At 52.2% G+C, this 13118-nt stretch overlaps 1 protein-coding gene across 1 annotated transcript; it reads right to left on the bottom strand.

Moving 5' to 3' along the window:
• Nucleotides 1-6839: 6839 nt before the first annotated feature.
• On the bottom strand, nucleotides 6840-9665 carry LOC115914724 (zona pellucida sperm-binding protein 3-like). The gene is made up of 9 exons (XM_030967428.1): nucleotides 9288-9665; nucleotides 8816-8934; nucleotides 8629-8732; nucleotides 8303-8480; nucleotides 8106-8226; nucleotides 7865-7956; nucleotides 7650-7795; nucleotides 7137-7256; nucleotides 6840-6973 (listed from the first exon to the last, which is right to left on the bottom strand). The coding sequence occupies exons 1-9, from the start codon at nucleotides 9663-9665 to the stop codon at nucleotides 6840-6842; spliced, it is 1392 nt and encodes a 463-aa protein (XP_030823288.1).
• Between the last annotated feature and the right edge of the window lie 3453 nt (nucleotides 9666-13118).

The following is a 13118-nucleotide window of genomic DNA, read 5'->3' as shown; positions in this document are numbered from 1 at the left end:
CAGGGCTGAAGGGACCAGCAGGGAGCTGTCTTTGCCTCCCTGTTCCAGTCCTTCCTTACCTTATCATTATCTGAGACCCCAAACCCCAACAGAGGAGCTGGGCAAGTGTCCCTGTAGTGCCTTGGGACAGCACCAAACCCCACAGAGCTCTGTGGGACCAGAGATGAGGGCTTGCCACCCTCCCAGTTGGGCCAGTGTGCCTGCACAAAGCAGCAGCAGCCACCAAAGCAGCTGAGGATAAAGGATATTTCATCATTCAAGTGCTGTGGGGTGTGGAAAAACCGGGGATGCACCGCAGCAAAGATGTAGGAAGGTTCATTAACCTCTGCAGTAGCGCAGACACCCAAAAATGCACCCTGCTGACCTGAGCAGGCTCTCAGGAGGTCCATGGCCCAGGCAGAGACAAATCTCTCTCTCAGCTCAGCATTTTTCCCGTGCAAATGAAGCTGGCACATAAACACACAGCACTGGTGCCTTCACAGATGGCACCAGCAAGCAAAGTTCCCCAAAGTTGCACAGAAACATGGAGAGAAAGTTAGAACAGGATGAAACAGGGGACCAGGGAGTAGCTTATGCTTTCCAGTGTGACAGAAAAACTGTGAAAGAAAACAGAGCAGAGCCTTTATTCCCTGGCAGCCACCCTGCCCAGCCCGGCAAAGGCAGCTCACAATAATCCTGCCTCCAGAGCCCGGGGCCGGGTTTGCAGAAGTGCAAACAGCCCTACAAAGTCAGGGCTAAGCGGCAGCTTCCCATTCGCAGCTCTAATTGCCAGCTGAGCAGACGGATAATCTCCCAGAACTGCTGCGATAAGGGGGCTGCTGAGTCCCCGGAATTGCCTAAGAGCTGCCATCGAGGATGCCGGGAATTGCCCAATTATTCTCCTCTCTAAGTTTTGTAAATCGGAAAAGAGCTGGTTTTTGTTGGGTTTTTTTTTTCTCCCCTTTCTTTCTTTTCTTTTTTTCCCCTCTCAAAACCAGCTGGCACAGGATTTCTCAGCGTTTCAGGAGGGATGAAGAGATTATATCTGGGCTGGCTAATCCTGTGTGGGCAGGGAGAAGAAACTGGGGGAGCAGCAGTGAGATCCCAGTGGATGCAAAGACTGTGCTCACAGGTAATGGCTTGAACAGAATCCATCCCAGCAAGCCAGCACCGGCCCTGAGTACAAATCACATCCCATTTCCAGCTCCCCAATGGCTCTATTGAGGAATAAATCAGCTCCTCAAGCTGGCTGCAGCATTCACCCTCTCACAGTTACCTTACTCAGTGCTGAGAAGTTAAAACCTCCCTGCCAAGGCCAGCAGGCTGGGGAGAGTCAAATATCCAAATCCCCTCAGAGCTCAGCAGTGAAAAACAAAACAAAACTAATGCCAAAGCCCACGAAGAGAAAACAAGTCCCTGAACTGCAGATCACCTGCACATCTCCATTTGTTCAGCTGCTTTTCTCCAGATGATGCAGTGGGCCAAGAAGACATCTGGTATCATCAGAGAGGCAAACGAGCCAGGCCACTGTCTAAGCCAATGCTGATCTGCACACACAGGCAGCAGCACTCAGCTCCCAGCTCCTGGCTGTCTTTGCAGCTGTTTAAACCTTGGGTTTGTCCCTAAATCCTTCATGACCGTCCCTTAGATGCCACTTTTAAGCCCCAGAATGGCAGCTTTTCTTTAAATGGCACCAGAAGGACTGAGGGGCTTAAAGTTCATTAACTTTTATGGGATCGGGGTTGTTCTTCTGTACAGAGTTTGTAGAAATTTGGATACAAACACATTAAACATGCTCAGTCTGGACACCCAGGTGGGTCTGGGTTCTCTTTGGTGCCCTGCACTGCCAGCTCATGCCCTAACCCAGCTGCAAACAGCAACAACCACAGCATCCCTACCTCCAGCACATCTGGGGGTGGCTCTGCACCTCACAGCCCATCCCTCCTGCTCCCCCACTCCAGACCTAGAAGGCACCAGGTGGAACGAGTGAAGTGACAATTCCTGCCCTGGTTCAGTGTGACAGTGTTCACAGGGATCCCAGGATGAGGGAAGAGACGAGGATCTGACTCCGTGTTTCAGAAGGCTGATTTATTATTTTATGATATATATTACATTAAAACTATACTAAGAGAATAGAAGAAAGGATTTCATCAGAAGGCTAGCTAAGAATAGAAAAGGAAAGAATGATAACAAAGGTTTGTGGCTCTGGCTCTGTGTCCAAGCCAGCTGACTGTGATTGGCCATTAATTAGAAACAACCACATGAGACCAATCACAGATGCACCTGTTGCATTCCACAGCAGCAGATAACCATCGTTTACATTTTGTTCCTGAGGCCTCTCAGCTTCTCAGGAGGAAAAATCCTAAGGAAAGGATTTTTCACAAAAGTTGTCTGTGACAGTTCAGCACTGGGGATGTCTCAGTGTCCCCTCTCAGCTCAGTGTGAGCTAACACTGACCCCAAAGCCACTGCACACAAACCCACCTCATCCCACTCACGGCAGGCTGGAAAGTGAGATGAACCAGCAGAGGATGGATATTCTCAGCAAGGGGAGGGAAATGGAGCAGAACAGGAGAAAAGATGACTTAAAACCCCACAGTGCAACTTCCACTCAATGAATGTCACCCCCTGTGTTGCAGGAGAGGAGTCAGGGATCACTGGGGCAGAGCTGAGCTGGAAGTCAATTTACTGAGTGGGTAATAGGCTGGTAAATGAGATAATATGTCAGATTTGCCGATCCCTTAATACCCACACATCCCCTCATAGCTATTATACTTTGATATAAGCTGTAATGGGACATATAAACAGAAGTATAACAATGAACACAAAACTACAATGATTAACAAGACTACAATTAGGTGGAACATCTAATTTATAGCTCTGGTGGCTGTTGGTGAGCACTTGAGCAGATCTTCTCACCAGAGATGTTTTCCACCTTTCTTCACTCTTGCTGTGACATGGTGGGTTGTGGCTGAATAGTTAAAGCTGCATCCCATAACTTTAATAAAACCACAGACACAGATATTTGAGGGACTGTGCATACTCTCTATTTATAGAGAATCACAAAGGGCTCTCATGCAAACACATCCATTCCCAACACATCCAAGTACAGTCTCAGAGGTCTCTCTGGGATGTATTTCAAAATGACAAACATTTTGTTCAGTGTCAAGACAAATGTCTTGGGTCTTAACAGTATTACACTCACAAATAAATCCTTGTTGTTTCTGCACAACACATGTGGCAGCAGTGACAGTTTGCCATTTGTTCCCATTTTGCTGGGCCCATACTCCAGGCTCTAACAGAGCACAATTCCATGCTGATTCAATCCCAATGCAATGATTGAGTCTATAGACTCCTTTAGGCTGGAAAACATCCCTAAAATAATCAAGTCCAGCCACTAAACATTGTATAGAGTTAAGATAAAAGCTGCGGCCCTACTTCTGGTGTGGTCATAAGTGAAATTTAATAGATCTCACCAAGACAGGAAATGCTTTTTGAATTAAAATAAATACTTCTAAAATACTCAGTGAGTTGAAATTTACCCAAATTACCTTTGAAACTCAGTGGGTAAGGTGCCATGATCACCTTCCCTTTTTACTGTAGTGGATTGCACCTGCAACTGAGCTTGGATACAGCTGAGAGCTATGGAAACACTATTCTGGGTGATGCCAAGTGCATTCACAGTTAGGTGGGGGTCCTTTTCAATAATTCTTTGCTGTTTAGACAACATACCAGCCAGGAGACATTGACCAGTTCCTAATGCCAACAAAGAAGATTTTAACTGGTGTTCTTGCTCGCACAAATCACTTGTTGCCAGGCTTAATTTATTTGCCAGAACTCCAGCATCTGTGCTGTTTATTTAATACTCCTAATCCTGTTCCTGGGATGCCAGTCACAGCTCTCCTGGCTCGTTTTGGAGAGGTGAGGGCTCACTGTGCAGCCCTGGGCAGATGTATTTAGGAATGATAAGCAGGTAGGTTTAAATGCAGAGATATTAACCTGCAGTGACAGTTCCACAGGCCTGGGGCTTCATCCTGGATTAAGGATCACTTGTTGCTGGCCTGTCTTTCTAATACCATTGGGCTCAATTTCAGGAATCTGTGAAGATTGCAACAGGTCCAAGAGGCAGTAGGATACACTGTGAGGGTTAAGGTGATTTTTGCTGTGTTGATAGAAACAATCCTAATTTAAATTAAATTATATCTCCAAGATAAACAGATAAATTATGTCTGATGCTATTTCTCTTCCTGTGTGTTCCTCTCATGTAACACTCATTGAACAGCTACCAGCCTGCTTAGATCTATACCCCTTCTCAAAGGAGCCGCATTGAAAACTAAACAAGTAAATTTCCACTTCATTTTTGGGGGTTTGTCTTTCACAGACTGTGCTGACATTTCCCTCTGCCAAATCCACATTAATGGGTGGGACTCCTAAATTTGTACAATTGCAGCTTGCTTTTAGTGATTGTCATTGCAGTGCACTCGGGCTTAGCCATGATTACATCCATTACCACATTGATTTGTACAAATAAAAGACCTGGGGGTTTTCACTCCATGCACCAGGCTTGTTGAGGGATAAACTAGATCTGGGTCAAAGGGCTGGGTTTGGGGATTTTGGTATAACCCAGTGTGGGTCCTGGAAAGGGAAACAGGACAAGTCTCAGTGGGGAGACTCCAAACTGGTTACCCCTTTTCTAGTGAGTGGCTCAGGTGCATCCACCCAGCCTTAATGTGATGCTTAACTCCACACTTGTCTTTTGGTTGGTCTCTTTTCATAATGGGAGTTTTAAAATAGTAGGTGTTCCACCTTCAAGGCCTGGGGGTCTGTGGGAGCTGACAGGGTTAAAAGTTGTTCAGTGAATATACAGGGAGAGCAGTTGTTAGTCTCACTCCCAAGGATCTATTCACAGAATCACCAGGTTGGAAGAGACCTTCAAGATCATTGAGTCCAACCCAGCCCCAACACCTCAGCCAAACCCTGGCACCCAGTGCCACATCCAGGCTTTGTTAAACACACCCAGGGATGGGGACTCCACCACCTTCCTGGGCAGCCATTCCAGAACTTTATCACCCTTCCTGTAAAAAAACTTTTTCCCTTGCACAGTGAGCTGTTCAGCGTGTGATGGAATGTGATTCATTGTTAGAATCTGCTCCTCTTGTTAAACAACACCCCTGGTCCCCAAAAGCCACCTCTGCTTCCCCTTGGGTTTCATATGATCTCCCCTAATCAAAGAGACACAACAAATACCCAATTCCACTCTTGCCAACCTTCTGGCCATATTTTTCTTGCAAATTATCCAGTTGAAGAAGGTCCACACAGAATGGTTCTGGTGGTATTTCTTTGGTTACCCCTTGGGGCCCAAGGGACACCTCAATTTTAATAAGAGGGGCCACCTTAAGCTACAATTCACTCTCTTCACAACTCTCATCCCTAAATTCCCAGTCAGGGTCCCCTCCATATATCTCCATCCCAATCTTCTGGGGATGCAATTAACTAAAATGGATCTTCACAGGACCTAATATATCAGATCATAAATTCTAATTTGTCCTCTACGCTTTTTCCTTCCCCCCACCCCAAGTTGTTTCTGCAATTGTTCTATTCACAGAGATAACAGCTCTTTTTGTCACTTTCTTTGTTCAAACTCATCTCATAACAGTCTCATTTCCTTTTCTTTGTATTCCTTACAATGACACGCTGCTTCCAAACACATTTACAACATCTTGCATATTATTCCCTTTTCTTTACCATTTTTCAGTTTCTCTCACATGCAGTTTAACTGTTCCTCTATCTTTACTGCAATTATGCCAATTTTTGGATGCTCAATCCTCAAAAAGTCTTGGAGAAGATCTTATCCCATGCCAGTAATTGAATCTGCCACTCTACTGACTGTGGCAGTTTTGTCACAGGAGAAGAGCCAGAGATCCACTCAGGTGGATCTGAGCTGGTGGTTAGTTTATGGAGCTCTAATCAGCACATTTAGTTGGGGAAAATCTCAGTCCTGCCTTCCACCTGCATGCACCAGAGATGGCCTCAGAGGCTGGACCATGACCACACCACCAAGTGACAGGAGGATTTTGTGCTCACCCAACCAGGTTTGTCACTGCACTGGCAGCAACAGCCCAGGATGGCCCCAGAAGCTCTCTGGAGATAAAAACCAGGGGAAGAGGAGTGCAGAGGTGTGGAGGGCACCCATCCCAAGTAAGGCTGTCCTTTCCTCCCCCTACACATCCCCAGAACCCACAGCACCTGCAGCTGCCCTGGAATGGGATCTCCAGGTTTGGGACCTTCCCAGCTCCAACCATGGCCAAGGAATGCAATCCCATTGCTGTGCTCATCCCAGAGCCCTCACATTCCATAAAAACAATGGGATTCATTCCCATCCAGCCCCTGCAAAACAGAAGCACACCTCCAGCTCTTTCCCATCCTTGAGGTTTTCCTAATTAAGATGCCAAACCCAGCACTACAAACAACCAAAATCCCAGAATTCCAGCTGTCCTTGCATCCTTCAAGGGATCTTGGAGTGCAATTCCCACATCCCACTGGATAAGGAAGGGAAAAAAAGGAATTCCAAGATTAGGAAATCATTTAAAACCTCAGAACACCAATAAGCCCCTAAAATAGGAGCCACACCTTGCTTAGGATTCCTTTCCATGGACACAACCTTTGGAAAATCCACCTGTACCTCCCAAACCCAAGTGCTCGGAGGTTTGGGAATCACTTCCAGGTGGCAGCAGCTCCACATCCCCAATCCCACCCCTCTCCCAGAGGATAGATTCCCACCCAAAGCCATCATCTGGGGCACCTCCCAAACCCACAGAGAACACCAGGAGGTGGCAAATGCTTCTTTTCTCTTTATTGGGATCACTGGGACATTCCCAGAGGGCAGAGCCTTTTCCGGCATATCCACAGGAGCATGCCCAGGGCAGTCAGGCTCAGCAGGGTGGCTGCTGCCAGCAGGAGCCCCTGGATCAGCACAGGAATTCCACCAGCAGCACCTGGAAGGGACAAAACCCTCTCAGAACTCGTTTCTTGGCTTCCCAGACTCCAGCCAATCCTTAGCCAGGATCCCATAGGGCAGCTCTGGGGGATTATTCCAGAAAATCCCTTTGTGAAATCCCTGGGTGAGGCCTGGAGACACAACCCCACAAAGACTCCTACCTTGGGGGGTGTTCCCAGCTGCTCCTGGACTTCCAGAGGGGCTCATGAATCCCTGAGCAGGCTCCAGGATTAGCAGGGGTCCCACAGAGACATCGGCCTCAGTCAGCCCTGAGGGCCCACCTGGAAAAAATAGGAAGGAGTACCCAGAGCAGAGAATGCTTTGGGCTGGAATTTGGGAATTACAGGAAGATGGACACCAGAAGAGCAGAATTCCATGGGTTTTAAATGCAAGGACACATTTGGGATAGAATCATGGAATGGTTTGGGGCAGAAGGGACCTCAAAGCCCATCCAGTGCCATGGGCAGGGACACCTCCCACTATCCCAGGTGGCTCCAGCCTGGCCTGGGACACTTCCAGGGATGAACAACAGTGCCAGGACCTCCCCACCTGCACAAAATTTTTTCCCCCAAATTCCCCTCTTTTTTTTTTAAATCCCTTCCCCTAAGGCACACCAGAGAGGATTGTCCTTAAACTGCGCCAAAACCCCGCTGCCCCGTGCCGAGGGGACACACCTCTCTGGGCGGTGCCATCCCTCCTCAGGCGCCTGCCCATCCGTGCGGCCGGAGCGCGGAATTCCCGGGAATCTCCTGCGGGAGAGGGACAGCTGCCGGTGTCACAGCAGCTGCAGATGGCCGCCGTGCCCTCCAGAGGCGCCCACCTGGAACAGAGCCACCCGTGAGCCCTGCCCGGGGTGGGCACGGTGCCCTCCCCCGGCAGGGACACTCACAGCCCGCTGGCTCTGCTGAAGGAACAGGCTTTATTCCGGGCATTCGGGGCTTCGCCCGCCGGGGACACCCGCAGGTGGCAGCTGATGTAGAGCTGGAGGGGAAACCAAGGAAAACTCAAGTTAATCAAGCTTGGCTCATCCCCTACAAGTCAAGTTAATCTTGGAGACTTTTGGGCTATTTCTTTTTTTTTCCCCCAATGGATAAACCAAGAAAGGAGGAGGGATGGCAACAACGCCTCACCAAATTCCCGGCGTCTCCGGCGAATTTAAAGGCATCGAGCAGGAACCGCAGCGACTCCGGCCGGGGCCGCGGGGACACGAAGGCGGAGGCGGTGTCCTCTGCCCTGCTGTCCAGCAGGCACCTGGAGGAGGGCAGGGAATCACCGGGATGCTCCTGAGGAGCCCGGGAGCGCCCAGGCAGCCCCGAGCCCGCCTTACCCGCCCAGGTCGATGAAGGCGTAGCGGGGAGATGAGCTCCGGTCGGGGCTGGCGGTGGCCACGCAGCGATCCACGAAGAGCCGCAGGGGCACATGGCCCTCCGAGGTGACATCGGCCTGGAAACGGAGGCTGTCCCCGAGCTGGAAGCCATTGGAGAGCCTCTCCCTGCTCCAGTCGTCTGGAATGCAGATCCCAAGGAATGGGGTCACTTTGGGGAGCGTGGGACCTCTTTGGGGAGTGTGGGGTGGGTTTGGCTCCATTGGGGCTCCCAGGAGCCAGCAGGAAAGGGGAGCTGAGGGACACGAGGCCGCCAGGGCTGTACCCACCGTCCATGAGGCGCAGGGAGAACCGGAGCCGCTCCTCCGCCGCCACCGTGGAGCGGAACGGGGCCCAGGTGGGGTGCACGGCACCGCTGCTCACGTTACTCCTCCTAAAGGGAAGCGATGAGCATTGCCTGCGGTGGCACCGGCACCTCGGGGCCCTGGCAGGGCGGGGACAGCCGCCAGCACTCACCTGGGGTAGTGACACTCAATGGGGACCTCGGCAGGGGTGGCCCTCACGATAAGGGGGTTGCCAGAACGGGAGGGTTTGTAGAACAGGGTGGTTCTGTAGATCAGAGAGTCCGGGGTCACCTGGAAGGAGGATTTAGGAGAAGGGAAAAAAAATCAGGAAAACGAACTCAGCACCAGCAGGGACTGTGCTGGGACACAGAAGCCACATTCCCGATCCCACAGGACACCACGGAGCTTTGTGCTGGCATCCCAACAAGGCTCCAGCTTGAAGGAGGTCACAGAGCCTCCAGGAGTTGGGCACAGCACCTCAGGACCATTATCCCATCAATTCATGCATCCAATCCCAAACCCACTACCGAGCGTGTGCCTCATCCAGGATATCCACACCCCAAAAATCCACTCCTCACCCCAAACCCACCAGCACCAGAGCACCTCCAGGGCTGTCCCCTTCACCTGGCCCCGGTGCCACTCACCTGCAGGGTGCTGCCACACTCGTGCAGCGCGGCCACGAAGGTGACAAAGGCCTGGGCAGGGTTCGGGGCCAGGGGCGGGCAGGAGGCCGTGCCCAGGCTCAGCTCCGCTGCCCGCACCGGGCGCCCGGTGCCAAAGAGATCCCTGCGCACGGTGACCGCCAGCTGCCCCTCCTGGCAGCGCACGGCCACCGCGGGGCGAGGCGACAGCGCCCGCAGCTGCGACAGATCCACCCGCGCCCAGGGCTGCGAGCGGGGGGAGTCACCCCGCAGCCGCCACATCCCGGAATTCCCCGAGGGAAAACCCCAGGGATCGGAGGATGCGGCCGAAGCCAACACCCAGCAGAGCAGGGCGACCCCAAAGCGGCTCCCGAACCCCATCCTGACTCCAGGAAAAGCAGCGCATGGCAAAGGGGCTGCTCGGGAGCTTTTTATGGGAGCATCCCGGGGGCTTCCCCCCGCCGGGATAACGGGATCCAGCTGGGGATTCCACTCGGGATAACGGGATCCAGCTGGGGATTCCCCCGCCGGGATAACGGGATCCAGCTGGATCCCATCCCTCCCGAGGGTGATTCCCTCCCCCTGCAGCCGGGCATTGTCCTCTTTGTCCCACGTCCTGCTCGGCTGCGGTGGCACCAATGTCACCCGTGTCCCCCTCGCTCCCTGAGCCGATTTTGGCCCAGCGAGGCTCTCTCGGACATTCCCAGGACTTCCCCAAAATCCAGGCGGTGCATTCAGAACTGGGGATGTGCCAACCCCGCGCGGGCGCTTTGGAATCGGCCCGTGCCCGATTTCCCTGGAATTGCGCCTGGCTAATGAGGGCACCGTAACGAGTTCATTTGCATGGAAAGCAGAGGGGCAGAGCCGGTCAGGGACCGGCAGGCAGAATCCAGAGATTAATTAGCCTGCGGGTGTTAATTGCGCTCATTGGCACCACCGCTGGTGGGCACGGGAGGGTGACAATGGCGCTGTGCAGCTGCGGGAGGAGCTGGGGACACTCCGGAGAGTGGCATGGCCCGGCCAGGTCGTCCCCGTGCCCTGCGGGCATTCCCGGAAAATTCCCATTCCCCATCCACAGGGATGGGAGAGCTCGGAGGATTTTGCCCTCAGGATTTATTCCTGATGTTTTTTGGTTTGGGTTTTTTTGTTGTTTTTTTTGTTTGTTTGGGGGTTTGTTTGTTTGTTTTTTGGTTGGTTTGGTTTTTTACCGGGAAACGGGGCTGGAGCATTTACCTCCCTCTTCCAGGACCAGTGGGATGGGTTTGGGATGAAGGGACCCACTCGGGTCACTTGTAGGGGATGAGCCAAGCTCCGACCCAGCCCGAATTCCTGATGGAAATTCTCCTGTCAGGTCCTGCTGTCCCCTGCAGCATCCATAATGTCACTCCCACATTCTCACGTCCCCCTCTGGCCCCATCCTGGTGTCCTGGCATTGTCCTGGGTGCTTTTAGGGATGGTGAATAAATGGTGGGACACAAAAAATGTCTCCAGGCCTCTCCATGAATTCTGCAGGAATGGGGCAGCTCCCAGCCTGGCTCATCCTGAAGCTGCCCTGGAATGTTTTATCCAGTGGGATGGGGCTGTTTTGGAGGCTCCAGAGGGATGGGAGGGGATGTTCCTGCATCCAGAGGTATCCATGGGGATGGGAGGAAATGTTTCTGCATCCAGAAGGATCCATAGGGATGGGAGGGGATGTTCCTGCATCCAGAAGGATCAATGGGGATGGGAGGGGATGTTCCTGCATCCAGAAGGATCCAGGGAGATGAGAAGGGATGTTCCTGTATCCAGAAGGATCCAGGGAGATGAGAAGGGATGTTCCTGTATCCAGAGGTATCCAGGGAATGGGAGGGGATGTTCCTGCTTCCCACAGCCCCACTCCCTATCCCAACACCAGGAATGGCCCTGGAAATCCAGGATTTGATCCACCCAACCTCTGTGGGAGCCAGGTCTCCAGGGATGGGTGCCTGCTCCCAAAGCCCCTCACGCTATTCCACAGGGAAGGATCCAGGATCCCAAAGAGCCTCGCACAGCCCCATCCCACACTTTCCCTCTCCAGCATGGATTTCTCATCCCCTGGAACAGCTCAGCACTTTGCAGGTGCGGGTCCCAGCCCTGTGGCTCACTCTGTGCTCAGTGCAACAGCCCTGAGAGCTCTTCCCCCCGACAGTGCCTCCAGAGCAGCCATCCCTGCACCAGGGGCTCTAACAGCTGGGCTGGCCGCAGGAGCAGCGTTCTGCCCAGCATGAAAAGATGGCAGCCCTTTGATCTCCTACAAGCTGAGCCCTCCCTGAGCCCTGTCCTGTTTCTGCCCCAGCCCAGGGGCATTTCTGCCCCGCTGCTCCCGGGCCGTGCTCCGAGAGCCAGCCCTGCACTGCCCAGCGCTGAGCGCTCTTCTGTCGCTGGCAGGGGGGTTTTACAGACCACAAACAGGACAGGACTGCTGGGAATGTGCCTTGAGCTGTTTTATTTTCCAGCATCAGTCTCATTACATGGTTATGACAATGGCAAGATGCCAGCAGCTCACACCCCAGGCAGCAGAGGAAGAACTTAATGTTACAACTTACTTTATAAGTTTCTTAACCAATCACACAAAGCAAAAGCACATTGACAGTAGTTCTATCCAATCACCATAAGCACACATACTTTTGGTTAAAACAATGCTTGCTTATTTAAACTACAATACCTACTTGTGAGCCTTAAAACACAACGCACAGAGCTCCATTATTAAGCTTCAACCTCCCTAATGTCTTGCTAGATAAACTTTTCTGTAGCTTAGAGAGCTATTCCAGACAAGTGTTAATACACAGACCATTGTTCTATTCGTCTTTGCTTTTCTGCAGTTTAAATAATTTTTCTGCTGACCTATCTCATGGCTGCTGCTCAGCTCTAGTCACAGTTCTACTTTCTCTGGGGCCTGCCTTTTGCAGCTTTCCCAAAACCCTCTAATTTGTTGATTCCCACACTCTTCCTTGTGGATATTACACTTGGCTGACCCTCGGGAGCCCCAGGAAGCCTCTGCACAGCTGCTCCTCGTGCAGAAGGCCGTGTGTGGGGTGGCAGTGAGGCAGGAGACCATATGCTCCAGCACGGGGACAATGAGCCACTCACTGAGCCCGCGCCGCTGTGATGAGCCATTGTCATGACTGATGGCACCAGGACTCTGGGGGAGCAGATTTTCACAGCAGATGAGCCCTAATGAACAGAGAAATAACTTCCCGGGATGAGGGAGATGTGCAGAGTTCCAAAAGCCACGGTCCTGCGGGGAAGGGAGCACTTGATTGCCAGCAAGGCCACGGAGCAGCGCCCGGGGCTGAGAAAGTGCATCTTCCTGCTGGCCTGGAGAGCAGGGAGTGAGCCAACACCTCAGTGCAGGAGGAGGAATAAGAGCACAAGGGGTGGTGGTGGAGCAGAGCAGGCTCACAGGGCTGCCCTGCACATCTGCCCTGCTGCAGAGAGAGCCAGAAAACTGCAGCTAAAATGCATCTCCTGCAGCTAAAATGCATCTCCTGCAGCAGCCAGAGTCCCCTGCAGCAGGGAAACTGAGGCACGGAGCCAAGGAGTCATTCCTGCAAAGCTGGGCACCCCTGCTCAAGGGAAAAGAAAGCTTTGAAACCCACTATTGGTCTCTGCAGCTCACAAGCTGCTTCCCATAAGGAAACTCTGTCACCTAATATTGGCTTGGGCCCATGGCACAGCTTTCCTGGGAGGAAGCTTTGCCACAGGAACTGCTGCCGAGCCACCTTGTATTAGGATTTACTACAGCTCTGCCTGGAAGCCTGCCCTGTGCTTTCTATTTTTAGCTGCAGGCAGACCTATTCATATCAGTCAGTGCTG

The sequence above is a fragment of the Camarhynchus parvulus genome, chromosome 4A, assembly GCF_901933205.1.
Source record: "Camarhynchus parvulus chromosome 4A, STF_HiC, whole genome shotgun sequence".
Classification (NCBI taxonomy): domain Eukaryota; kingdom Metazoa; phylum Chordata; class Aves; order Passeriformes; family Thraupidae; genus Camarhynchus; species Camarhynchus parvulus.
The sequence above is the reverse complement of the archived record's forward strand: the minus strand, read 5'-3'. Positions and strand labels throughout refer to the sequence as shown.

Excerpts from the sequence above, each read along its gene's own strand:
- LOC115914724 (XM_030967428.1), bottom strand. The coding sequence starts at position 9,665 with ATGGGGTTCGGGAGCCGCTTTGGGGTCGCCCTGCTCTGCTGGGTGTTG. Across the intron at positions 8,935-9,287 it reads AGTGTGGCAGCACCCTGCAG|GTGACCCCGGACTCTCTGAT; the intron begins GTGAGTGGCACC and ends TCCTCCTTCCAG. Across the intron at positions 8,481-8,628 it reads CTCCCTGCGCCTCATGGACG|ACGACTGGAGCAGGGAGAGG; the intron begins GTGGGTACAGCC and ends TCTGCATTCCAG.